This window comes from Varanus komodoensis, unplaced genomic scaffold, assembly GCF_004798865.1.
Source record: "Varanus komodoensis strain SLA01 unplaced genomic scaffold, ASM479886v1 scaffold79, whole genome shotgun sequence".
In the NCBI taxonomy this organism is placed as follows: Eukaryota; Metazoa; Chordata; class Lepidosauria; order Squamata; family Varanidae; genus Varanus; species Varanus komodoensis.
In genome coordinates, this window is record NW_025336467.1 from 16,875 (window position 1) to 44,190 (window position 27,316).

The 27,316-nt window shown below is 49.3% G+C and overlaps 1 protein-coding gene across 1 annotated transcript in view; it reads right to left on the reverse strand.

The window, feature by feature from the left end:
* Window positions 1-12,244: 12,244 nt before the first annotated feature.
* Window positions 12,245-27,316, reverse strand: part of CELF5 (CUGBP Elav-like family member 5) — a 51,778-nt gene continuing 36,706 nt past the window's right edge. The window contains exons 4-12 of the mRNA XM_044453422.1: window positions 24,975-25,103; window positions 19,913-19,992; window positions 18,959-19,105; window positions 17,208-17,349; window positions 15,561-15,707; window positions 14,477-14,539; window positions 13,757-13,837; window positions 12,957-13,100; window positions 12,245-12,372 (exon numbers count right to left, since the gene is read on the reverse strand). Of these exons, the coding sequence (XP_044309357.1) occupies window positions 12,245-12,372; window positions 12,957-13,100; window positions 13,757-13,837; window positions 14,477-14,539; window positions 15,561-15,707; window positions 17,208-17,349; window positions 18,959-19,105; window positions 19,913-19,992; window positions 24,975-25,103 (1,061 nt within the window). The remainder of the gene's footprint in view (window positions 12,373-12,956; window positions 13,101-13,756; window positions 13,838-14,476; window positions 14,540-15,560; window positions 15,708-17,207; window positions 17,350-18,958; window positions 19,106-19,912; window positions 19,993-24,974; window positions 25,104-27,316) is intronic.

The following is a 27,316-nucleotide window of genomic DNA, read 5'->3' on the forward strand; positions in this document are numbered from 1 at the left end:
ACCTGTCTTGGGCCTTCCCCTGTGGTCTCTACTAAATGTGGGCTTTGAACAGGCAAGGGAAACCATCAAGCAGCTCAGAGCAGGCACTCCAAGACAAAGTGATCCCAGAAGTGCCCCAGAATCCTCTCTTAGGGAGGACTGTGGGTGCATTGCAGTAGCTGCACCCATCTCGAATGAGGGGAACGGCATGTACACAAAAGGGCTTTTACTTGGCCCACGTTAGCAGACTTCCCTTGGCGGTTTTGGGGGGACGGTATGATAAGACCCCCTGCTCAGAGTTCCTCTGCCCCTGTGGGATGGGACAGATGGAAGCTACAGAGCGCGTCCTGCCGAAATGAACAGTCACACACTGGAAACTGCAGACTGTCGTAAAACGGAAGCCATGAAGGTGCTAGTGAGCGCATAGGTACATTTATTTGATGTGAGATTGCAACATGACGTTGTCGTCTACAAAAGTACACGCTGGAAAATTACATGATCGAGTTGCAAAAAAATTACAAAAATATCTCATAATGTTTGAGATAAGGATAGCGCTGAAATTCTCCTGATTGCCACATGGTGGCAGCAGAAATCCTTGTTACACCTGACACAATCAAGTTCTACAACTAGCTTTATTTCACCGAGCCTCAATTTCCCTCACGGGGCTTTCTGTTCCCTCAAGACCAGGTCTAGAGTGCTTATACCTGGCTCTGGGCGACCGAGACAGATTGCTGATGTACTGTGCACCCTCCTGCCCAGCAGACTCCCTGCCTGAGTGACGGAGATCGTCTCAGACCTGGTGTTGAGGACCCCCAGGATGTTGGTCCTGGGGGACTTCAATCTCCATGCCGAGCGTGTTCTGACCGGGGTGGCCCAGGACTTCATGGCCTCCATGGCGGCCATGGGGCTGTCTCAACATGTCATTGGCCCGACCCATGAATGTGGACACACTCTGGACCTGGTTTTCTCGACGGGGCAGGAAGAGGGTGGTCTGAGGGTGAGGAACGTAAGCTTGACACCCTTTTCATTGTCAGATCACTTCCTCATAAGGTTTGAGCTCGAGAGCGGCCTTTCCCTGTGTAAGGGTGTGGACCCGATTGTATTGGTCCACCCCTGGAGCCAGATGGATCCGGATGGATTCCTGAAGGCCCTGGGGGAGTTTCCGGTTGACAAGACTGGTGCTCCTGTCGATGCTCTGGTCGAACTGTGGAATGGGGAAATGACCAGGGCTATTGACACGATCGCCCCTAAGCGTCATCTCCTGCCAAGCAGAGACCATCCATCTCCATGGTTTACATCTGAATTGGAGAGACTTCCTGACCAGGTGATGAAGCGGGTTGGGAGAAGTCTAGAGCACAGGTGGAGGAAATCATGGGATGAATCTGACCGAACATGCTTATGAGCTCATTATCGAGTCTATGTTGTGTCGGTAAGGGTGGCGAAGAAGGAATTCTTCTCCACTTCCATTGCCTCCTCAAAGTGCTGTCCAGTGTAGCTTTTCTGAGAGGTACATGGGCTAATACATCCAGGCCCTAAAAAAGATCCTGTGCCACCATCGATGGCCCACAGTGACGACTTTGCCCAGCAGTTCAAGGAGAAAATCGCTCAGATTCATCACGAGCTGGACTCCACAATTGATTCACAATTGATTCACAATGACCCTGACCAGACAGGGCCATTGGCGTCTCCCCACAGGTATTAATGGATGAATTTCAGTTAATGCGGCCCGATGATGTGGACAAGGTGCTTGGACAAGTACGTCCTACCACCTGCTTACTTGACCCTTGCCCTTCGTGGCTGCTGACCAAAGCCAAACACGGGGTTGGTTCCTGGATCCAGGAGGTTATTAATGCCTCTCTGAGGGACGGCTGGTTGCCCGCTCTTTTTGGTAATCAGGCCTGTCCTAAAGAAGGCGTCTCTGGATCCAGAGATGGCCGCCAATTATAGACAGGTGGTCAACATCCCATTTCAGGGCAAGGTGTTGGAACAGGTGGTGGCAGGACAGCTCCAGGTACTCTTGGATGAGACTGATTATCTGGACCCATTTCAGTCTGGCTTCAGACCCGGGTACAGTACTGAATCTGCCTTGGTCGCCCTGTAGGATGGCCTGTGCAGGGAGAGGGACGGGGAGTGCATCCCTGTTGGTTCTCCTGGACCTCTCAGTGGCTTTCGATACCATCGACCATGGCATCCTTCTGGATAGGCCAGTGGGATTGGGAGTTGGAGGCTCTGCTTTTCAGTGGTTCCACTCCTATCTCAACGGCCGATTCCAGAAGGTGGTGCTGGGGGACTGTGGCTCTGGGCCATGGCAGCTCTGCCATGGGGTCCACAGGGCTCTATTTTGTCCCCCTTGCTATTCAACATCTACATGAAACCACCGGGAGAGGTCAGCAGGAGGTGTGGGCTGCGGAGTCACCAGTACACTGTTGACACCCAGCTCTACCTCTCTTTTACAACTAATCCAGGTGAGGCAGTGGCTGTACTGAATCGGTGCCTGGATGAGGTGATGGGTTGGATGAGGGCCAATAAACTGAAGCGCAATCCAGACAAGATGGAGGTTCTGTTGGTGGGTGATTCAAGCTCCTGGGTAGGTGACTTGGGCCTTGCCCTGGACAGGGTTGCACTCCCTCTAAAGGACAGTGTCCGCAACTTGGGAGTGCTCCTCGACCGGGGGCTGTCCTTGGAAGGACAGTGGTGGTGAGGAGCACTTTCCTCCAGCTTCAGCTAATCTATCAGCTGTGTCCCTACCTGGAGAATTGCCTAGCAACAGTAACACACGCATTGGTTACTTCCCGGATGGATTTCTTTAATGCACTCTACTTGGGGCTGCCCTTGAAGACAGTCCAGATACTTCCATTGATCCAAAACAGAGCGGCCAGGATGCTGTCGGGGACCAGCCATTATTCTCATATAATACTGGTCCTCTACCAGCTCTTCAGGCTTCCAGTTGAAGTCTGGGCCCAATTCAAGGTGCTGGTTTGGACCTATAAAGCCCTAAACGGTTTGGGACTGGGATACCTAAAGGAGAATGCCTTCTTCCCTATTTGCCCTCCCGCCCCTTGAGATCAGCAGCAGAGGCCGTCCCCGGGAACACTCCATGAAAGACGTTAGGAGACAGAGTACCCGGAGGAAGGCCTTCTCTGCGGTGGCGCCCCACCTATGGAATGTGCTCCCCAGAGAGGTCCGCCTGGAGCCATCATATTTTTTGGCACCAGGTTAAGACCTTTTTATTTAATCAATATTTTAATATGCTTTAATACTGAATTTTATTGTTGTATTTTATTAATTTGCAGCCAGAGTGGAATGTCAATTTATCTATGTTGTAAGCCGTCCAGAGACACAAGTAATTGGATGGCATACAAATTTTATAAATAAATAAATACAACACAAAAGTAACCACAGATTTTATTTTCTTAGGCTCAAAGATCATGGCAGATGGTGACTGCAGCCAAGAAATTAAAACATGCTTGCTCCTTGGGAGGAGAGCTATGGCAATCTAGACAGCATACTAAAAAGCAGAGACATCACCCTGCCAACAAAAGTGCGTAAAGTCAAGGCGATGGTTTTCCCAGTTGCAATGTATGGCTGTGAAAGCTGGACCATAAGGAAGGCTGAGCGCCAAAGGATTGAGGCCTTTGGATTGTGGTGCTGGAGGAGACTCTGCGAGTCCCTTGGACCGCAAGGCGATCAAACCTGTCAGTCCTAGAGGAGATCAACCCTGACTGCTCTTGAGAAGGCCAGATCCTGAAGATGAAACTCAAAGACTTTGGCCACCTAATGAGAAGGAAGGACTCCCTGGAGAAGAGCCTGATGCTGGGAACAATAGATGGCAAAAGAAGGAGGGGACGGCAGAGGATGAGGTGGCCATGTCTCTGATAAAGGCATTTTAATTTTGTTTTTACTTTCTGCAGCTTTCCTACCCCCACCCCCAAAGCCCCGATGTCCCCAAGGGAACTGCAGAACCTCAGATGACTGCACTGCATCCCAGTTTCCCAGTATAATAGAAAGACAATCACTGAAACTACAAAAGTCTCTGATGGAATGAATGGAGGTGTCAAAGTCCAACAAATTGGGGAACTCCATCCTTGGGGCGAAGCGCCATTGCAATGACAGAACGTGGGGTGGAATGTTGGGGGAAAGAGTGGCTCCGCCCCTGAGCTCCTGCAGGCTCCACCCCTCAGGAAGGCAGCCATCTTGCTTGGGAGAAGTTCCCCGAATACAGCAGGAGGGCACAGAAGTGGCCACCCCACCCCACCCCCGCACAAGGAATGCCAGAACAAGCATCTTGAGTTTGTGTGCCAGATCTTCTTTTTCTTTTACGTCGTGTTTGGAGGTGGGGGCGGAACCTTCTGCAGTGTTTGCATGGGAGGCGAAGTGATTTCTCCCCGTTCCAGCAGACGATGTGCTGAGAAAGTTGTATTCCAGAACCTGTGCAAACGGTTCTTCTTGCAGTCCCCCATTCTCTGCACCCTGCTGGTTGGAACTGTACATACACACAGAGACTTCTGCATGAGAGGCAAGCCCTTTGCCTCTTTTCCTAAGACTGAGATTCCAGTCCTCATGGTTTCGAATAAAGCACTTTTCACCATCTGGCCCTGTAGCTGCTGGTCTCAGAAATTGGGGGTCTCAGTCCTCACCCAGGATTGCTGCAGCTTCCCCTCTATTGGAAACCCCCCAACCTCTAGTGCTGTGTGCCCCTGAGCATGTGCAGAGAAGTGCTTGCCCACAGGGAGCTTGCCCACAGCCCTGCCTATGTCCAAGGGCCAAACAGATCTTGCTTTAATCCTGCATCCTGCAGCAACACCTTTCTCCTCCTTTGACTGCAGAGTCAGCATGGGGTGGAAGGTGAGGGGAGCCTAGGCCGGGCCCCAGTGTTTGGGTCCTTCAAGACCCACAGAAGCACCCCTGCACCTCAGGTGTATACAAATGCTGGACATAATTCAAGCTAACGGCCGATTTCAGCAAGGACAGAGTGCTTTGGCTGCCCTGAAATTCTCCGCCTTATCTTGCTCTTGGTCCTCCTGCAGAGACTCACGCATAAAACAGCTCGGCCTCTAAAACACTTCAAGAGAAAGACCATCTTTAAGGGGGAACTGGGGGATGAACCCCTCTCAGTCCAAGGACAGAATTAAATTTTGGAGATGCCGTCAGGGGCAAAGTGGCAGAGTGAAAATAAAAAAATAAAAACACAGCACCTATTTCAGCATGACGTTCTTCAGCAGGTACTTCAGCTTTGGGGATCCAGCCTTTTAGGGTGGGGGAAGCCAGCACAGAAACGTGGCATCTCCAAGCAACAACAAATGAGGGGGCAGAGTTAAGGCCCTTCGAAGAACCCCCAGGAGCCGAACCTGCTGCCCCCCCACCCAGACCTGGGTTTCCCTCTCAGGCATGGATGTCACCTGAGCTTTCAAACCCCATGAACCAGATCCCATTGCAGTCCAGCCCAGATTTATTCAAATAAATTCAGATTTATTCAGTAAAAGTCAGAAGATTCTTTAGACCACAGCAAGAAGCTGAACACATTTCTATTGGTATAGTTCACCTGCAAGTATCCGAAACTGTTGGCAGCAACACTTCTAAATGGGGGTCGGGAGAGGCAGGAAGGGGGAAGCGTCTATCCCATGTGCTTCAGTTCCTCCTGATTTCACTCGACTAATTCAAATGTCCTTTGAAGGTGGAAACAGGGGTGTGGGGAAGGTATATAGGTATATATATCTATATATCTAAATTTTTATATATATATATTTCTTTTTCAAGTCCAAAATTAAGGTTCAGCCATCATGAAATTACTCCATAGCAGAAATAGAACGACATTATACAAATCACATACAGAGTTGACGATTAAGTATAAAAAAACCTGTATTTACAGCTGTAAACGTGGACTTTAGAAAAACAAAAGGAAACAGAAAAGAACCACACACCTCACAAGTCAATCGCACCGTTTCATACAGCCTCCCTCACTTTCTTCACCTGTTTTTCTGAGAAGCACACATTCCAGGCAGACACACCTGGCCCCTAGAAGACCTGGGAAGTTTAGCTGGTATGAAACTGCAGCTGTGGGGCAGTTGGGAACCTTCTCAATGAGGTCTAGCAACTTGAATCTTCAATGCATGCCCGACTTTTTCTCACTAAGGGCACAACGCTATGCCTGCTTAGGCAGAAAGTGGTGCACCATCTCTCAGTGTCTGGCGGACCTTGCAAGAGCTCCAGGATCACTTTATGTCCAAACACACAAAAAGATCGGGCCCTACGTGGAGTGAAAGGAACACCCCCAGTTGTTTTGGCACACATTAGGTTTGAGGGCACTTTCAAACCACCTCTGTCTTTGCCGTGTTGAACTCTGTTTGATGCTCCTCTTTTCGTGAGCATCCAAAGTGCTTCCCAGACAGGAAACGGCACCCGACGTCTCTTGGGAGGGGACCCGCTGAATGCAGGGGGCTTAAGTAGGGCCTGCCAGTTTTGGGGGCTCACCTGACGCACGACGAGGACTTCTGCCTGGCCCTGCCCTTCCCAAAGCCCTGGTAAGGGAGGTCAGCACTCACAATTCCAATCACGCATCCATTGCAGAAATGGTAGGGCTGAGAGAATAGTGGCTTCTTAAGGCTGCTGAGACAGCTGCAGCTGACCTGATACACCTACCTAGGAGGAAGCCCCACTGGCGTCCAGGGGACCTGCATCACATGCATAAGATCGAGCTGCTACCAATGCTCCGGTCCAGGAATCACATGAGCCACTGCCAGACACGCGTGCAAAGGATTGCAGCTGGGCCCCTTAAGCTCCCAACTGCGCCACGAAAAGTAGCTGTGTAAGTGCAGGGGGCAGTGAGAGGGTGCGCTGGGCTTGGTGGTCCTCAGGCAGCGCGCACACAAGTGCACCAGCTGCATACAAGCTCCTGCGGAAAGGGAGGCGCTTAACAGGTGTCCCGATCAGGACGAGGAAGACGGGGTGCAGCTCAGGGAAACGGGCAACAGGCATGGCTTGCGCTTCTGCTCCTGGCAGAGAGGGCGCAACCCTTCCCTGCCGCAGGGCTTGCCGGACTGTCTCAGAACCCCGTGCCGCAAACTGAGTTTGGACAAGCCATGCCAGCTTTAAGCCCTCCTCCTGATTCTGTGCAGAAGCCGGATTGAACTGGGGATTGCCCGGTCGCCACAGCACCACACGAGCTGGGATCTAGCATGTCAGGAGCATGCCTGCCCACTGAAATAATTGGGTTCTGGCTGGCCTGGGAATCCGTGCATGAATTGTCCAAGCTTGTGCACGGGGGATAGGCTGCACTCACAGGAGCGGGAGAAGCATCTCAGCTCCATATCTACTCCCCCTTTTTTTTTGCATAGGTTATTCTGCCATTTTTAAAGCTAGTTTGCATAATGTTCTTCAATTTGGCTGTGCGGGATGGGCAAAGACACCGAAGCTGCGATGCCCGTGCATGTCTGTTCGGAAGGTTAGAGATTTTCCTTCGGAATAAACATGTATAGGGTGGCACGGTGAGGCATCCTCTCTCCAACACAGGGGAAAACTTACCTGCCCACTTCTCCTGCTTCTGCTGTTCCCAAGCTTGGCTTTGCCATGATGAGGACTAGAAACTTGCTCTTTCTATTTGTTGCTGCTTTTTCCTAAAAAAATGTGGGCTTCCCAGGAAGCTGACTTTTGTGGCCAATGGTGCAGTCCACCCTCCCACAAACGGCATATTGGCTTGTGGCCTGTGTTGGTTTGAAAAGTTAGCCCTCTCTTAACACAACTCCCTTTGAAATTCACACGCCATTTATACTAAGGCAGGTCCTAGAAGGGAATGGAGTAGGGAGTTCACTTTCCAGAATTCAGCCATCACCTCTTCCATACGGTATTTATTTGCTTCATGTTTTCTGCTCTGAAATATCTCAAGTAGGCTGCCAAATGTATTGGCAGACATTGCTCTCATTTCAGATAAAATCTATTAAGCCACATCTCTGCAATCTAGTGCCCTTCAGGTTCGTGAGATTGCAGCTGCCGCCATCCGCAGCCATGCTGTCTGGGGACCATGAGAGCTGTGATCCTCCCCCTCCATTGGGGAAAAGCTGTTTGAAGTAACGGTTTTGCACCAGCAGTGCCAAGTTTTGGCTGCATGGAGCCTGGCAATTACTTTCCTTTTCCTTTTTACACTATTAGTGGGAAGCGGTTTCCACTCTGAGCTTTAATCTAAGCGTCCATGGTGCTCTCCATGGTGCTAAAATGTTCCAGGACCATGGACAGCTTCTCCAAAGTACAGGTTAAAAGCTAAACTGAACATACTGAATCCATATTTTTCCTTCTCCCCCACCCCCACCCCACCCTGCCTCGATCCTGCCCCGCTCCTTCCCACAGATACCAAGAAACGACTCTAGGACTTTTGCTGTGCCAAGCATGTGCCCTGCCTGTTAAGCTACAGTCTTTCCCCTAAAACCAAGCAAGGTTCCAGTCCTCATGATCCTGAACAAGGGGCTGCTTTCACAGGAACCGGCTTCATACTGACTCAAAGCTGGAAAGTAATGTGCATGCCACCAGGTTATCAATGGAACAGACCTCCCTGTGCACACACACACACAAACTTTTCTCATGCTGGATTTACAACCCCACACTCTGCCAAAGGGCTCCAAGAATGAGGAGCCCCACGGGCTCCGAGCCCAAGCCATTTGCCACAGCTCTGCTTGGAATTTGGCCTCCCACACCAACACCCAGCAGCCCCCAAAGCAGCCAGCAGGGGGAGAAATGCCTTGGCACCCACAAGCTGCTGGCCAGCCACATCTGGGCCCCTGAGGGATGCTGCAGAAACTCAGGGCTTGCAGACCCGCTGCCTGGGTGCCCCAATACTGGGACCCGAGTCCCAAAAGGTGCTGCAGATTGGCCCCTTCCACATGCAACAGGTCCTGGGTTCAACTCTGGAACACTGCCCAGCCCTGGAGGAGCCACTGCATGGCCACACGCAGCCCAGGACTCAGTGGGTTGACCACCTTGCCTTGCAGGTGTGCACCTGTCTTGCCCCACAACACACAAACACACATCCCACCTTTGCAACCTGCAGGAGCCCAGAAGATGGATCAGTGCGGCTAACAAGTTTGCCTTACCTTGAGATGTTCCAGAAAACACGCCACTGCCTGGAAGGACGCTTCTTGACCCTCACAAACCCACACACACACACATACACATACACACAATAACAGGAATGTTTTAAGTATATAGCTAAATTCTGGCATATTTCTGACTCGCTCCACAGGGAAAGTGTGTAGCTCTCTTTTTTAAGATCCCTTTTTCTTTTGGTAAAACGGCCACCCTTGGGCCTCTCGGATTTCCTGCAACAGAAGTCAAAATGTGAGCTTTAAATGTGCTTTGCATCTGAGAGAGGCCTGGAACGGGGAGCACGAGCAGCCTGGGTGCGATGAGGAAGTGCGGAATGCAGAGGTGAGGGAACGCCGGGCAGGCAAACGGGAAAGTGGCATAAAGGGGGAACAGATGAAGGATCCTGCCGAGCCCATGAGATTCTGAGTGGCTCTGCTCTGAAAGTACTTCTAAGATGCAGGTTAGGTTAGGCTTAGTAGTATGGCGGGAAAGCAGAAGAGAAGAATCGCATGGCACAGGAAGGGCAGGGCGGGGCAGGGGAGACCGGACCATTTTCATAAAGGACTGGGCAGATCTGTAACAAAGGGGCATATTTCTCATTACTGTATGACTGCTAAACAGAACCTCCCGGAAGAGGGGGGAGTGAGCTGGATGGGCAGCCATTCCTTTGGATGCCCGCAGCTTGTGAGTTCCCAGAGCCTGTTGCATATTTACTGGGGATACAGGAGGAGTGGGGTTACTGCTTTGGAGCTAAGAAACAGGTGGGGCAGGCCAGGGCTCGCAAAGGTGGGGTGAAGTCACGAAGTGACAGGAATGGGCTGCAGCTCACGCCAGATGGGAAGGGGCTGGCATTTCATGCCTCCATTTTGAAAGAACCAGCCAGGTCTTTGGCTGTGCGGTGTTGTGATGACGCACTGTATAGATAAGGTATTTACACACACACACACACACACACACGTATCTGTTGCATACTAGTTGATTGGTCTGTCAAAGAGCGAACGGTCCTGCATTAACATCTGGCTTGCATCTTCTTGTGTAATCGAGTTCACACACACGCACATGCACACACACACACCGGAAACGTCGGATATCCATGACACAGTCAGAAAAAGTCAAGTCCATTGCTGGAGGCAGTGTTGTAAGCCTTAAACGTTAGGTTTCTTTTCAGTCCTTTGAATGCTGAAAGGTTAAGCCCTCCATTTGGTCAGGAATATTTGGCTGCTGAGAAAAAAAAAAAGCCTTCTCGTGTTTTCCATCTGGGCAAAGACACGATGTTTGCTGCCGCAAAGGCACTTCATGCACTCTTCTCCATCCATGGAGCTTCCGAATTAGGCCGTGGTGTCTCGGTGGTTGTCTTGCAGCCTGGAGAAGCAGAACTTCAGTCGTCACATTTCCTCCCCTGGCAATGGGTGCAAATGGAGGAAAGAGTCTGCTTCCCGTCCAAAACCTCAGGCATGTCTTCTTCTAAGGCCCTTTCTGACACAATTCAAGGATCAGGCACATCTCTTGTCCCACTTCTATCTACCCCTGGCTGGCCACCGAAGAAGAAGGAAAAGTTTGGTCCTGCAATTTTTTAACATCTAAGAAAAATAGAGTGACTGTTGTATATATTTCTATATCCTGTCTAGATAGATATATAGATAGATCTTTCTATTTATATACATATGTTCTAAACTAATAAGCCGGCATTGAAAGAGTGCCATTACAATGAAGCTGTCTCATCCACACGCTCCGTTCTTGGCTGGGAGGCCACCACCATAGAACCGAATGGGGGCCGCTTTCACATCCTCTGCATCCTTTTTTCTAGTAAAGAGTTCAAGATGGCGGTGATCGCTGTTATTAGGGTGGGGGTTTTTTTCTGGTTCCCCCCAAGAAAGGCGGGAAATCATCTTGAAGACTCTTTAAAACAAAAGAAAGACATTAACTGGAAAAGTGATGTTTATCTCTCTTGAATAAGGAAAAGCAAGGGGGTTCAAGGTAGATATTGTCCAACATGCAAAGTTCAAACTCACTGAATTCATCCTCAAAGCTCACCTCACCTCACTGCATTCCTGTAGATGAGTTCCCTTTCCCCCCCTTCCCAAATAGGAAAAATGCATGATTTTTTAAAACTGGCATTTTTACCCACTGGGAAAGAGATGCACTTTGGAATCCATGGCTTGTTCCTGGGATGTGCAGGTGGGTTGTTTGTGCTTACAAGTGTGTTATTGTCTAACCCACAGTTCAAGAACAAGCCACACCATTCAAGCTTCGATTGTGGGTGGCCCAAACCTAGTGAAGAGGTAGATGGGTGTAAAAAGTGGATGACAGAAGACAACTGTGTTCAGTTATGATACCGGAACAATTCTTTGTCAGCCAGCATTGAATGGCTACACTCAATACAATTCCCCCATCAGTAAACAGCTCCGTGTTTGGGATGATTAGGAAAGGAATAGAAAATGAAGCTGACAATACCTAAAGTACAAACCTATGCATCATTAAACGCAGAAAGGTCCTCGCTTCCCAGCATGCCCCTCTCAGGGCTGACTGGAGACTACTGGGAGGCCTAGAACATACACAGCGCTGCCTCCTCGATGTCTTTTTTGTAAATGGAGGGTGCAGCAATGCTTGGAAAGCTCTGCACAAAAAGGGACAGTGCAGAGTTGGAAAAAACGCAGAGGAGGGCAACAAAACGGGACCAGGTGCAGCTCCCCTGAGAGGTTACCAGATCTGGGGCCCTTTAGCTCAGAAAACAGACAAGAATGGGAGTGTATAAAATTTCATAAAATGATGTGGGAAAAGTGGGCAGGAGACATTTTCTTTGTTTCTCTTCACACTCAGCTCGGGATCATGGAGCAAAGCTGATGAGAGGGAGGTTCGGAGCAGACGAAAGGAAGAAATTCTTCCCCCAGGAAATAGCTAAACTATGGGATGTTGTGATGAGCACCCATTTGCATGAGACTGGACGGAGATTGGACAGATTCCTCAAAGAGAAGGCTCTCCACAGCTGCTAGTCCTCATGGTCCTCTGCAGATCAGAGGCAGAGTGCCAATGACATTTCAGGGCACGAGCCACGGATGGGGTCTTTGGGACACCGCAAAGCCCTACAAGCCCACTTTTGCACAGAGAGGTATTTCTGGTTTGCTCCTCCTTAGCAGAAGCAGGTTGGGACATCACATGGCACGGCACCCTTGCCCACCCACATACGCACCCTTCAGTAGGGGTTGCTCGAATCCTTTGGTCGCTTCAACTGCACCTTCAGCCTTTTCATGCCAATCTGGAATCCGTTCATAGCCTGGATGGCTGCTTGGGCACTAGAAGGGTTGTCAAAACTCACAAAACCTGAAAAAGACAAGGGAGTTGTCAACACAAGACTCCCCTGTGTATTCGTTGCTATAATTCTTGTTATTAACTCACACGCTTTGTATTAGGGATTCTTTCCCTCAAAATACGGAGCGCCAGAGATGAAAAAGCTGACCTACTCTGTCTTGGGGTATTCAGGAATCCAACCTGGATTCTATAATCTGATCCAGACCAGAATTCTCTATTTATTGGCTCCATTTATTTATTTGCTCCTTATAATGCCAGAATCTTGGGATGCCGAGCTCCCATGGAAATCAATACAACTGGTGCAAGTAATCCTATATCCAGTGATGGGTTCCATCCATATTTATATAAAGGGCTGGTATTTTCCACTGAGTGTAAGAAAAGAGACTTTATCCAAGCTCCAGCCCCTGAAAGGTGGAAGCCCAGGTAAGTGAGATCACAGTCAACTCAACACCATCTTTGCTTCAATATGGCCACCAAAACAGCCCAAGAGACAGTGGTGGGTTTCTTGGCATCTTCCAGGTCTTCTGGGTTCGTCTGTCTATCCATCCACACACACACACACACAACTCGCCTCTCACTCTTCTTGGATCACTCACCAAAACATTTGCTCTGGTTCGTAGCCCGGTCCATGAACACTTTGGAGGAGATGATATTCCCGTATGGAAGGAACATTTGCATCAGCTCGTTGTCGCCAAACTCTTGAGGAAGATGGTAGATAAAAAGATTGCATCCTTCTGGGCCTGTAGTCAGGGAGGCAATATGGTAGAATGGTTAGTGCCGGGCACATTTACCCTGGAGAAGAGAAGATGAAAAAAGTTGTTTGTTCATTCATTTATATTTAATGTCTACACCACCCAACAGCCAGAGCTCTCTGACTTTAAAGTCATGGTTTGCATCTTCCAGTTGCAGAGATGCAGCAGTGTGTTGGCAGGAAGGAAGGCCCATCCCAATGGGTTGGGATTACAAATCAGGATTCCAGCTCAGCGCTGGTATGATTTTGGCTGTTCAGCTATGGAAAAGACTGCTTCAGAAGGTGCACATAAGATTTTAAAGCAGCAGTTGGATAGCCTCCCATAAGAAATGCAGTAGCACTGGATTTCCCACATCAGCACAGGACTAAATTAATCGACATCAAACGTCTTTTCTAATGCTTCTGTGAGGTGTCAGTTGGGGATGAGCAAGACCCAAGTTCAAATTCCTGGAATAAGGAGCTTCATAAAGAGAGCTCTAAGGAGCTGGTGAATCCTTTCTCTCTGTGTTATGCTTTTTCTCCAGCATCCCCTCTTTGGAACTGGAGTTTGCATGAGGGGGTTTGGATGCATTTGTACAAATTGGCAGGATGGTGACGTGCCCCATCCCATCCACATCCCACACTTTGCACCCAGAGCGGACTTACCCTCTCGCTGCTGCTGAATTACTGGCAGGGGCTGAAGAATTGCCTGAGCTACTGGGGTGATGGTTGTGGCTGGATAAACAGCTGCACAGGGCGGGAAAGAAAAGCAAATGATTTCCAACTTCAAATATTTCATGCCCTTTTCCAAACAAACCAAAACATCTAATGCAGTTCCAGGGCTGAGAGACTGCATTGTCAGACCTGCAATTCACACCGCCTGGCCATATGCTCCCTGGGGTATTTTGGGAGTAGCTGCTGCAGGGCTCCTAGTTTCAGGCCTCAGTCTGTGGATAACAGTGGCCTACTCTGCAGGACTGTTGTGAGGCATATAGGTTGCCCAGGAAGATGTCTTTGCTGTTGCTAGTGAGTTCAGTGTTTGTTCTCCAAGCAGAAATCCACAAACCTGTCACCCATTCAGACTGAAAGGCAACTGAACTATGAATTCACCAAAGTTTTCTTTTCCAAAAGCAGCTGAATAAGTGAAGTCTTCACTGAATAGGAAGAATAATAGAAGCTGGTTTTGTTTTGTTTCATTTTAATGGTTAAAACAAACACACTTAACTTTCCAAACATCCTGATAGTTCCTTCTTGTTTCTCTATGATCCTGTTTGGGGCTCCAGTTTTGCCTTTTGTGATTAGACTACCATGTGAGTTTGTGATAAGAGTACTTTGTGTAACATTCCTCCAACATGGTAAAAAAAAAAATTATTTCCGCAATTGTACCTGCATATTGCTGGACTCCACTGAAGGCTGGGTGCAAAGTCTCTGCTACTGATGGGTTCTGAGCTGCAATAAGAGATATTTTGGTTTAGAGGAGGAGGAGGAGGAATCTGTGACCAGAATGTGCTAGGAACCCCACACCCACCTGCCCACCCAATTAAATCCCTCAGTTCAGAACTGAAGCTGGAGCTGCCAAGATATCGCACTCCAGTGCGCAGACAACATGGACTATCATCTCCAGACCTCTGTGCACTCTGTTGCAGCAAAGTTCTTAGCACGCTGAGAATAGTGCCTTGGGGGTTATCTCTTGGGTATATTTGTCCCCCTGTCCTCCAGCACTGATTTCTGCTACCTGGTGCTGCTGGCATGAGAGCAGGGTCCCCGCTTGCCTTACCATAAAGGGGACAGATCCTCTCTGCCAGAGATCCAGGGAGCACAGCAAACGTTGAAGTCCCCCTGGCTCCCACTTAAACAGACACTTGGTTCTCACGAAATAAGGCAAAGGGTTCTAGATGAGGTTTTGATCACTCATTAGCCCTGCCTCAAATCAGGGGATTTTCTGGGGTGTCTGGATGACAACTGAGAGGCTGTGCTGAGGAAGGCCAGAGAGGGAGAGCCCGTTCCATCAGCCCTGTGCGAATGCCTCATTCCCCCTCTTCCTGCCCCAGACATTCCTCATTGTGTGTCGTGTCTGTTAAGGTTGCAACCCCAGAGACAGCATTCCCCTTGTTTTACAGGTAATATACACACCACTTTAGCCTGAGGTGCAGGAGGATACTGGTTAAATAATACGGTTAAATAATATAGGAACAGCATCTTCTCTCTTTTTCCCTGCCATAAAAATCCATTCAGGAGGGGAAAGAGGGAAAGCCAGGCTATGCGATGGGATGGCATATAAATTCTCTAAATAGGTAGGTAGGTAGGTAGGTAGGCAGGTAGGTAGGTAGAGCAAACAAGCAAGCAAGCAAGCAAGCAAGCAAGCAAGCAAGCAAGCAAGCAAGCAAGCTCCTCTTGATAGTTAAGCTCTGCAAGAATGGAAGCACAGTGAGCTTACCTTGATCAGTAAAGTGCAAGCCCCGTGTGCAACTTGCACAGGGCACAAGGTTGCTCGTATAGACGGGCTCCAAAGTGGGGTGGCTGCTAGGGATGGGAACCACTCCCGCAAAATGGTTGCCCACGGGTGTAACCAGCCCCGGGATGGCAGCTGTGCCCAGGACAGGTGGTGAATGCAACCCTGCAGGTGGAAGTCAAGAACAGAGACACCGTGATGGAGGCCCAATTTTTATTTTTCATCGCAAAGGGGGGCCATTTGGGACTCCCCCTCCCTGCATGAAATCCAGGGGTTTGGGACCGAGATTCCAATCTTTCCATCAGCATCAAAGGACAGACATCTCAAGTTCAAGTGCCACAGGGAGAAGGCAGGTGGGGGCCCAAGTACATAAGGAAGGAAGGAAGGAAGGAAGGAAGGAAGGAAGGAAGGAAGGAAGGAAGGAAGGAAGGAAGGAAGGGGTAAACCCCCCCCCCCCAATTGCAAACTGCTAGAGATCTTGCTCTGAACACCAGCTACACTCTCCCAAAACTTCCAGGGACTGTAAAATAATTTCTAAGCTTAAGTAGAATTCTAACTGGGGGGAGGCAATTACGAATACTGGGGCATGGGGATTGGGGCAGCGTTGCAGCATGCAGAAGGGCTGATCCATCTCTCTCTCCCCTTCTAGACCCTAACTCCAGCATTGCTTCCCCCAGTGGCTATTAAACTGAGAAAAAAATCTCCCAAGGACAAAAGCAAGCGTGGACATCTGTGAGGTGGGGGAAAAAGCACTTTGCAGTTGAAGGATCCCCAGCTTGGGAATCAAGTGCCAGCTTTGCAAGGAGGGAGTCCCTGGATTTAGCGCAGGCTTCTGCAATTGACAGAATTGCTCCGGACTGATTTAGACAAGGGGCGCAACCTATTTCCAGGGCATCCCTTCCTGGGTGATCGCGTGGGCCGGGGGGAGGCGGTGGCTTGATGCAGCTATTGCGTGATCAGGATCGGCTGCTGCTCGGGGATGCGGGGACATGAGTGGAAATGGCATGCAAGGGGGCTGCATGCATACCCAGGTGGGCCTTCCATCCCAGCTGACAGCCGATGCGACCCTCAGATGGAAAAGTTTGTGCACTGCTGGTTTAGATGGCCTTGAAAGAGTGGTCTGGCTAGGCATGGCCTCTTTCCTTCCTGAAACCATTGGACCAGAACAATGAGGACTGGAACCCTGCTTTGTGTTCAGGGAAAGGGGCGGTGCATAGGCTTCCGTCCTCAGCTGGAGAGGCCTCCTCGTTCTTATGGAAATCATTACATCAGAACAATGAGGACTGGAACCCTGCTTTGTGTTCAGGGAAAGGGGCGGTGCATGGGCTTCCATCCTCAGTTGGAGAGGCCTCCTCGTTCTTACTGAAACCATTACATCAGAACAATGAGGACTGGAACCCTGCTTTGTCTTCAGGGAAAGGGGCGGTGCATGGGCTTCCATCCTCAGCTGGAGAGGCCTCCTCATTCTTACTGAAATCATTACATCAGAACAATGAGGACTGGAACCCTGCTTTGTCTTCAGGGAAAGGGGCGGTGCATGGGCTTCCATCCTCAGCTGGAGAGGCCTCCCCACACCCAGCAGGCCTCAGCTGGGGGGTCCACCCACCACTGCACACAAACTGAACTCCTGCATCTGCTTCTCTGCTTGGCCTATAAGGGACCCACCTGAGGTCTGTGTAATCGGAGTGGTAGGCAGGCTGTTCAAGCTGAGAGCGCCGATTTGTTGGATGTGGCACGGGGAAAAACTGAGGCTCGGGCTGACAAAGCTGCCATTACACGCCGTCAGGACTGTCTGCTGCTGCTGCTGCTGCTGCTGCTGCTGTTGCTGCTGCTGCTGCTGCTGCATCAGCTGGAAATTAAAATAAAATAAACAGATCAGCCTCAGGTGGACCAGCTGCATTGCTCAAGCACCCACATTTTGGCGGCTCGGAGACCACCACCCTGGCATAAAAGGGCTAATTAGCCGGTTCTGCTATTTTACGAGTCAGCCAAGCCGGGGAATTTTAATTCTGGGCTGCATCCCAGATAGGCCTGATGAAGAGGACTGTGGGAGAATTCTTGCTGAATCACCTTCCCTTCGCAGGAGCTGTTGATGCTTCAGCACCGAGAACCTTTGATGGTTTCTCAGTTCGACACTTTTGTTCCCCTTTGCAAAAGGCTGAAATCCTCAGTGACTGAGAAGGAGCCTCAAGCAATGACAATTTTGTCTCCACCCTGCTGGAATGCCACTCCCAGGGGCTTTTCCAAGATGGAATTTGGCCTGCAAACTCAACTGTGACACCCTGGTCTACAATTTTAAGTTGCTGGAGAGCAATGGAAAATTCCAGATGCATAGTCTCCATTTCAGAAGCAAAGCCAGGCTCCATCAAAAACTCCAAGAAGAAATGAGGACAAGGAGAAAATCAGAACATCAGATAGATAGATAGATAGATAGATAGATAGATAGATAGATAGATAGATAGATCTATTTCAGGACAATTGTTCCAGACGGGGGGATGTTAGAAGTTGACAAACGAAGCACCTGCAGCATTATCAGCAGGACCAAGCCAATCTGCCAAGGTCAGTTTTGCTCCATACGCAAGTTGTTTTCACTTTGAAGTTTATTCTTTTTTATTTCTGTTTCAGATAATTATTCACCTGCTTTTCATGTAGATATCTGTGATCATTTTGAACAAAAACGCAGCTTTTGTATACATATTTTAAAATGTGCAAATATTTGTGTGTTCTTTCCAGAGCTGCTCCTTTCAAGTGATGGGGAGTTATCTATTTTCAAACAGATTATCTCGTCTGTCACTTCTTGTTTCTTTGTTTTGCAGTACAAGCATCTAAAACCTGTGGATTTGGATGGGAAACTGAGTTCTAATCAAGCTCCCAAGGTCTGTAGCTGCGTAAAACACACTTTGTTGTGGGAAAGGCTTCAGGGGATCTGCCCACACAGTCCATGAGGACCACGTAGTCAGGTAGGGTGGGGAGCAGGAGAGAAATAGAAAACTGGGGCGGACAAAACGGAGTACCACAAACATGTGCCTGGCTGGCTTGCAGCCTATGCAATGGCTGCTAGCACTGGAAAGCACTCAGAGCAGGCCTACCTGTTTTTCAGCAGGGGCATTTTTAAGAGCAAAGCTCGGCTTGCCAGATGGCCACTGGTCCAAAGACTGGCTGGGCCCAGCAGGACTGCTGTAACTCCGTCAGGCTGGGCTGCAGAAGTTTCCATGTCGAAACATGGTTCCATGGTTCACGATTCCACAGCAGTTTCCACACGCCACGCCCTGTGTGGACCCTCCCCCGGCAGTCGCCCATCCAGGACGTAATGACTGCACTGTGGCGTGTGACTTAGTGCAGAGCATTCCCGCTCTGGCCAGCATCGGCACCCACCGCACCTGGAAGATGTCGGCCTGAATTCCGCCAATACTTACGGCCTGAGCATAAGCGCTGTAGGGGCTGAAAGGCAAAGTTAAGGACGGGGTCAGGATTCCCAGCTGCCCCATCATCTGTTGCATACGGCGCAGCGTCCGCTCTTTGTCCGTGTCAGCAAATTTCACCACGAGGCTGGAGGAGGCACCCTGGGGGGGTGGGGGGGGGGCGGAGGGACAGGGCAGAGTGAGAGAAGGGGCAGGTGAAGGAACACCAAGGAAAGTTCCCAGGGCTTTTAACTGGGCATGCAAAGCTTGGTGGCTTTCCTTCCCCAAAGTGTTTTTCTACTAGCAGCTAGTACTACAAGCACCATTAGTGCTAGTCAGATGACCACTACTAGCACTACTTTTGCTACTACTGCTAGCAACTGCTACTTCTGGTAGGGCACTAATACTACGAGCATAGCCGTTCTACTGCTACTAGCACCTTCTACTACTGGCCCTGATACTAACCCACTGCTACTACTAACACTAGCATTACAAGCACTAGTAGCGTGAGCACTGCCACTACTGCTGCTAGCCCTACTATAAGACTACTATTACGAGCATCACTATGACAACCACTCCTACTAGCACTGCCTTTTGATTACTACTAGTAATTGCTGCCACTGCTGCTGCTACTACTGCCACTATTGCTATTAGTACTGCAGGCACAACTAGCACTGGAACTATTTTTGCTACTATAGCTAGCACTGCTACTAACACTGCTGTTTCATTACTGCTAGCACTTGCTCCTGCTACCACTACCACTATTGCTATTAGTATTGAAGCCACAACTAGCACTGGAACTATATCTCTTACTCCAGATAGTACTGCTACCAGCAGTAGCATCACTAGCTGTGCCAGTAAAAGCACTTTTACTTCTATGAGCACTACAGTTACTATAACACTGGATTGAACAGCAGAGGATCTGATCCCGGCCCCCTAAACAGCCTCCAGAGTGAGATTCCTACTCACAGGCATCGTCTGGCTGCCGTGGAGGGCGTGGATAGCTGCCTGGGCCTCGGCGTGAGAAGAGAACTTCACAAAGGCACAGCCTGAAGAGCACCCAGAGAGAAGGAAGGGAGGCAGGGAGGGAGGGTGGAAAGGAAGGAAAGCAGCCCGTGAGCCTAGAGCTGGGGACATGTGCAATTAAAGGTATACGACCCCACAGCCCTTCCTCTAGCCAGAAATACCCGGTATCCGAACCAAGCCTTCGTTTGGTTTCAAACCCTCTGAGCGCCTCAGCTGCTGAAGGCGTGAGAAAAGCCTTACTTTGATTACACTGCTCTACCAATTAGGGAAATTATCGACCTCCGAGATAAAACGTGCTGATTCTTACATATTTTGATAGGTGAATTAGAAAACAGGTGATAAAGGCGCAGGTTGGCTAAAGTTTTCCAGATAGTTCACAAGAAAGATTTATACACAGGCAAGTATAGGCACCTACAAGGGAAGGAGGTGTCTGATGATGAAGCGCCTCATATCTTCTCAACAAAGTACAGTAGAACAATGAAAATGGTACCAGATGGAAGTGTATAAATTCACAGAAACAGAGCGAGTCAGAAGGGGTCTCCCGGGCCATCTAGGCTGACCCTGGCTCCAGCCGGTTCTGCTCACGACATGCCCACCATGTGGACATCCAGCCTATCCTTGAACACCCGCACCAATGGGGCCTCAACCCCCTCCCGTGGAAGCCCATTCCACACCCTCGGGGTCCTGACTGCCAGGAAGTGCTTCCTGGCATCCAAATGGAACTTGGGCTCCCTGAGCTTGGCTCCATTGGAGCGCATCCTGCCTTCCTCTGCAGGGGAGAACAGGTCTCTCCCCACATCCCCTCACATACCTGTATGTCGCCGACAGATCCCCTCTGAGTCTCCTCTCCTCCAGGCTGAAGAGACCCAGTTCCCTCAGTCTCGCCTCATACGGCATCCCCTGCAAACCGGCCACCAGCCTTGTGGCCCTATGCTGCACTGACTCCAACCTGGCTATATCCTTCCTGTAATGAGGGGCCCAGAACTGAACACAATACTCCAGTTGTGGGCGCTCCAGAGACTTGTAGAGTGGCAGTAATGCCCCTCTCGATCGAGAAGCCACACTTCTGGCGATGCAACCAAGGGTGGCGTTCGCCCTCTTGGCCACCGCATCACATGGCTGGCTCATGTTCAGCCTGCAGTCAACCAGCACCCCGAGGTCCCTTTCACAAGTGCTGCTCTCCAGCCACTTGTCCCTCAACCTGTACTTATGGCACCCATTCCTGTGCCCCAAGTGCAAGACGTTGCACTTATCCACGTTGAACGCCATCCTGTTGTCTCCTGCCCACTTCCATAGTCTCTATCTGCTCCTCCATTGTGGCCATTGCCCTGGTTTTAGTATTGTTTGTGAATTTGATCAGCAGACTGTTCACCCCTTCTTCCATGTCACTGATGAAAAGATTGAATAGGATCAGCCCCAGGACAGAGCCCTGGGGACCCCGCTTGTCACTGGCTGCCATCCTGATGATTCCCCACCACTGCTTTCAATCAGTCAACAATACCCTAATCCAATGGACAGTGCACTGGTCTATCTCAAAACTCCTCAATTTCTCAGCCAGGATATCATGGGGCACTTTGTCAAAGGCCTTGCTGAAATCCAGGTAAACCACATCCACTGCATCCCCTCCATGCAGCCACCTCGAAACCTTGTCGTAGAATCCCACAAGGTTTGTCTGGCAGGACCTGTTATTGTGGAAGCCGTGTTGTGTGGCCGCCAGCCTCCCTTTCCTCCCTGGCATCACAAGATCTCTCTCTGTTATGAGCCTTTCCATTGTTTTTCCTACAATGGACATAAGGCTAACTGCTCTGTAATTCCCCATGTCCCTTCTACTACCCTTTTTGGAAATTGGGACCACTGACGCCACCCTCCAGTCCTCTGGAACTTCACCCGTTCTCCACGGGGCCTTAAAAATGGAGGCCAGCGGGCGTGAGAGAACCCCTGCCAACTGTCTAGGTACTCTCGGTGTAACCCATCAGGGCCTGGTGCCTTAGTAACTCCTAGTGCCCTGAGGAGCCCCTTGACTTCTAGAGGGGTGACTCTAGTCTGTGCCCCTAAGTCCCCAGCCCCATCTAATCTCCTATGCGGATCTCCCCCATCCTGCTTTGGGGAGAACACAGAGGCAAAATAGTCATTCAGCATCTGTGCCTGTTCCCTCATATCAGTCACTGGATCTCCTTCCTCCTTATTTAGTGGTCCCACCACTTGTCTCCCCTTCCTCTTCCTATTTACATGCTGAAAGAAGCCCTTTCTGTTGCTCTTGATATTCTTGGCCAGTCTCAGCTCGCAATCAGCCTTCGTCTTGTGAAGAATCCTTCTGCAACGGGCCTCCTCCTCCCGGTATACCCTTTTGTCTATTTGCCCCAGTACCCATTTCCTACGGAGGTTCCTCTTGTGTCTAATCCCTCTTACCACCTCCTTTAGCATCCATGGCGGCATTCTCCTCCGCCTCCCCACCTTACTGACTAGAGGTATCGTCAAGGCTTGCGCCTCCAAAACCTCCCTTTTGAGTGCCATCCACCCCTCCTCAACTTGCTTGCCTCCCAGTAACCTGTCCCAGGAGACTTTCCCCAGTCTGGCCTTCAATGGCCAAAGTTGGCCCTCTTGAAGTCCCAGCTTCTAGTGCTCGACCTGCTGCACGGCCCCCGATCTCAAAGCACAGGATCACTCACGTCCAGAGCTCCCCTAATTTGTACCTCATCTATCAGCTCCTCCCTATTGGTCAAGACCAAGTCAAGGATGTTTCCCCCCGCTCGTCGCCTCTCGGACCCTCTGTGTGGAAAACCCTCCCTCTGTAGCTTCTGGGAAGTGACGTGACCTGGCTGTCACCGCCGAGTGAGTCTCCCAAGTAATATCCGGGAGACTGAAATCTCCCATAATTACTGTGTACCTCCCCCAGGATTGAGACTAAAGATTATTACCTAACTGTAATTTATTGCTCTTTTATTTCAAGGTACATCTGTCTTGGTCAGATCTATGCATAATACAGTTACATCTGGGGGCTTATGAAAGTGTCATTGCCCAACATTTCCAAGGAACAGTTGCATGATATTTTCCCTCAGAGGCCAAGATGCCTCAAAACTGTGTAAACAACACAGATAACGTCTGCTATATTTGTGGTGAGGTTACATTTGCATCTCAAAAGTGCAGTATGACAGGAGTGGTAAAAAAAGGCACATCACTATATTCTGGGTACGTGGAACACGTGGAAAATTTGCTTAGGTCCTATAAAGCACTTGGTGCAAACATATCACTGAAAATCCACTTCTTACATCACATTTAGGCTATTTCCCTTTGAATTGTGGGGCAACGAGTGATGAGCATGGGAGAGATTCCACCAGGACATCACAGGCATGGAGAAAAGATACCAAGGGAATGAAGTCTGTCCATGCTTGCCGATTACTGCTGGAATCCCTCCAGGAATCTCTACTGCTGGAATCTTACTGCAGTGCACAAGAAAAAAGCCAAAAAGTGCAGTTTTGATACCGAATAAAGATGGAACCTTGCCATTTAATCTGATGTTAGAGCTTGTCAGTTATTCATGCAAAAAGCATGAAAATGTTACATGAAAAACCAATAAATGAATGGAAAATTATGTTACTAGTATTAATAAAAAGATGAATGTATAATAATTGGTGTGGTACCATTCTCATTGCTATATCACATTTTGCAGAAAAGTTATGGAGCATAATCACACACCCCTTGTAATTTTGAATTAATTTGATACAATGCTGACCTGAAGCTGTATCTTGGAAACTGGAGTCAATGAATACTCAGGACTTAATTTTCCTTTATTAGTGATTCAGTTCTGGAAAAATGTAGCTACTTTCATTTCTGAGACTTTCTCCTTGCAGACCAGTGTTATGGGGCCAAAAGAGAAATCAATAGCCCTGCTCTTAATATGCTGGTTTACCAATGAAATCTGGTTTGGGTTAACACCAAACAGGAGTCATAATTTTCTAGCCCTCATGGTCAAGAGAGAGAAAAATGAGGACATGTGAGGCAGCCATATCTGAGGATAAATCTAAATCATATAGCCCCATTCCAGACCTGTTTAACTGGTTTGTGGCCAAGCAGCCCTGGGAACTGTGAAAGGGGCAAAGGTAGGAACCTTAGGGACTAGAAACATGAACCAATTGTTTGTAGGCAGCCAACCCAGAATTTTCAGTGACAATTCCCAGAGTTCTTTGCAGGATGTCTTGAGGGTGAAAACACTTTGGAAACAGATTGAGATTGAAGTATAAGCACATGGAAAATAGACAGTGCTGATCTTGGCCTGGACTGGACAAAAGTTAGAGTGGGTCCAGAGGAGGGCAACAAAAATGCCCTGTGAGGGGAGACTGAGGGAACTGGGCATGTTCAGCCTTGAGAAGAGAAGACTGAGGGGGGACATGACATCGCTCTATAACTCCTTCAAAGGCTGTCACAAAGAGGAAGGCCGAGGTATCTTCTCACTGATAAAAGAATGTAGGACACAGAATAATCAATTCAAGTTGCGACTACCCAGACTCAGGCTGGACATCAGGAAAAGCTTCCTCACGGTCAGAGCGATAGGACAGTGGGGCCAGCTGCCTGGAGAGGTGGGGGCTCTCCCACACTGGAGGCATTCAAAAGAAACTGGGCAGCCATCTGAGTGGGATGGTGTGAACTGGTGTCCTGCAACAGCAGGGGGCTGGCCTTCCTGGCCCCTTCCAACTCTACTATTCTGTGATTCCTTGATTCTGTGCTTGCCGGGAGTGATGAGAGGTGTAGTCCAACATATCAGAAGAACAGCAGCTTAGGGCAGGCCATTATAAATGGTTATGTCATTAAAGATAGTTTTAAATGGAACCAGCTGCCTGAAGAGGTGGTGGGCTCTCCCACACTAGAGACGTTAAAAACAAACAAAGAAACTGGACAGCCTCCTGAGTGGGATGGTGCGAACTGGTGTTGCACTCAGTGGCCTTCATGACTCCTTCCAACTCTACTATTCCGTGATTCGATGATTCTAAAAAGACATCAGACAAACCTTTACTGTTGCCCTCAGGTCCTCGGAGTACCGTGCATTCATCAATGGCACCGAATGGCTCAAAGAGTCGGAGTATATCTTCTTCAGACTGCTGTTTACTCAGCATTCCCACAAAGAGCTTCCTGTCCCCTAGAGCGGGGAAAAGCAACACAGAACCATCAACCTTCTGCAGATCTCCCACAGCTGGGGAAGAAGCAGGCAGTGGGGATCCAACCCCTGAAGAAACCTGAAGGACAATGATTTGACCGTTTGCTGAAGGGGACATAGGAACTGTGTGAGATCCCAAGACCCCGTCAGAGAATGGCAGTTCCCAAGGCACCAAGGGGTGGGAATTGTGAATGCCATGACAACAGCATGAGGGTTTAATGTCAGATCCACAAAGATGGCACAAACAACCAGCAGTAGCTGCAGATTCAGTGTTGTGTGTACATGTTTAAAGGAGAAAGCTTCTAGTCCCTATTGATTTGAAGACATGCTAAGGTCTGCCACCTCATAGAATCACAGAAGCCTGACTGAACTAATTCTCCATTGACCACAGTTTAGGGATGTGTTAAAATCCTTTCCCACTATTAGAAGAAAGGGAACTTTAAAAAAACAACAACAGCAAACACTGACAAATAGCTTATGCAAAATGTGTTATTTCCACCCTTGTTGCAGGTGCATGAATCCAGCTTCTCTCATCCTTAAATGTGGCTTGCATTATTATGGAATGCTTTAAAGTATATTTAGCACAGAGTTTCAACAGCTCCAGGGAACAGTGATAAAACAACGCTATGAGAAATCCCAGATGCCTCAAGAGAATTAAAGCTTAAAGTCTCCAGGGGAAATGTGGAAAGTAAATGGATTTTAGGTGTTAATGCCCCCCTTCTTTCTCCAAAGCTCTCGTCACAGACCAGTAAAGGGTTCCCCCCTGCCCACACACACACACACACACACACACACACACACATCTGCAGAGGACCAAAATCTCAGGCTGCAGTCTGACACATGTGTACCAGGAGCAAGTCTCATCAAATTCAGAGGACCCCAGGTAATCTACCTGGGTGGGAGAAAGCCCTCACTTTTGCTCAGGATGGACAATTTAGTCGCATCACTAGTTGTTCCAAAGTAGCTTAGTAGCTTTGATTTTACTCAGTATGTCCCCGTTTTTGGTGAGCTGCCCAGAGTCCCATTGGGCTCCTGGCAACAAAAATAAACAAACAAACAAATGAAGTGTATCTGTTCCAGATTTTATCCCTGATCTTTAAAGGGGTCCTCTGTCGTTCTGAACCCCCTTACAATATGGATAGCTCCTGAAAAGTTTTGGAGTGAAATCTGGAGTGGATACACAGCTTCTGATGGCAAGATATAAATTTGACTACCCCTTCAACCTTTGGAACAGCTCAGCTCTCGATCCAGCCAAACCTCCACGCACAAATTCCTCCGCATTGTCTCAAGGGAGAACCGCGCCTTTTTGGCTCCCCCTGGGCTGCCACTTCGGGTTTAAAAACACCGCAGTCCATGACAGCTGGCTGAATATAAGCAACCTTCCTGGGTTTCAGATGGATGTCCACAATGCTCCATCCAGAGGGATGGAGCGCACGCGCTCGCTCGCTCGCTCGCTCGCGCGCTCTCTCTCTCTCTCTCTCTCTCTCTCTCTCTCTCTCTCTCTCTCTCTCTCTCTCTCTCCCCCCCCCCCCCTCCCCAGCCCTGCTGCCCAGCTTTTTTTAAACAGAGAGGTCACTTCAGCAAAAGGATTAAAAGCTGACGTTCCAGCAGGGCGTTGCACTAACGGCCCCAGGGGGTGATGAAGGATGGGTACGTGTCATACTGCAGCTTCCAAGAAGCTGCGCGAAAAGCGCCCTTATTGTAAGCGACAGAACCGGAAGGCTTGGCTGCAAAGGGAAGCCGATTAAACATGACGTGTGTCGGGAGAAATTGCAAAGGGGGCGCTCTCTGTTAGAGCGCGCAGTGACCTGGAAATACTTTTTCCTGATTTGTTTTGGAAAGGCACTACAAGCTACACGTGTGTGAGGTGGTCACTCCCAAGCTGCATGCCGCAAGAGAACCGCTAGTGTGGGGTGATACATAACGGCCCCTTCCTCAGACCCACTGGACCCCAACCACAAAGGAGGATTTTGTGCAGGATTCTATGCTCCATGTGATTCACTAGTGTGTGTGAACACATGTGTTATGTTCGAAACACATGTCAAGATTCTGGTGCATTCAGGACATTCTCACAGCAAATCTGCTCTAAGCTTTGTTGTTGTTAGTTGTGAAGTCACATCTGACCCATCGCGACCCCATGGACAACATTCCTCCAGGCCTCTAAGCTTGCCTCATTCCAATCAGCATTCTCAGAG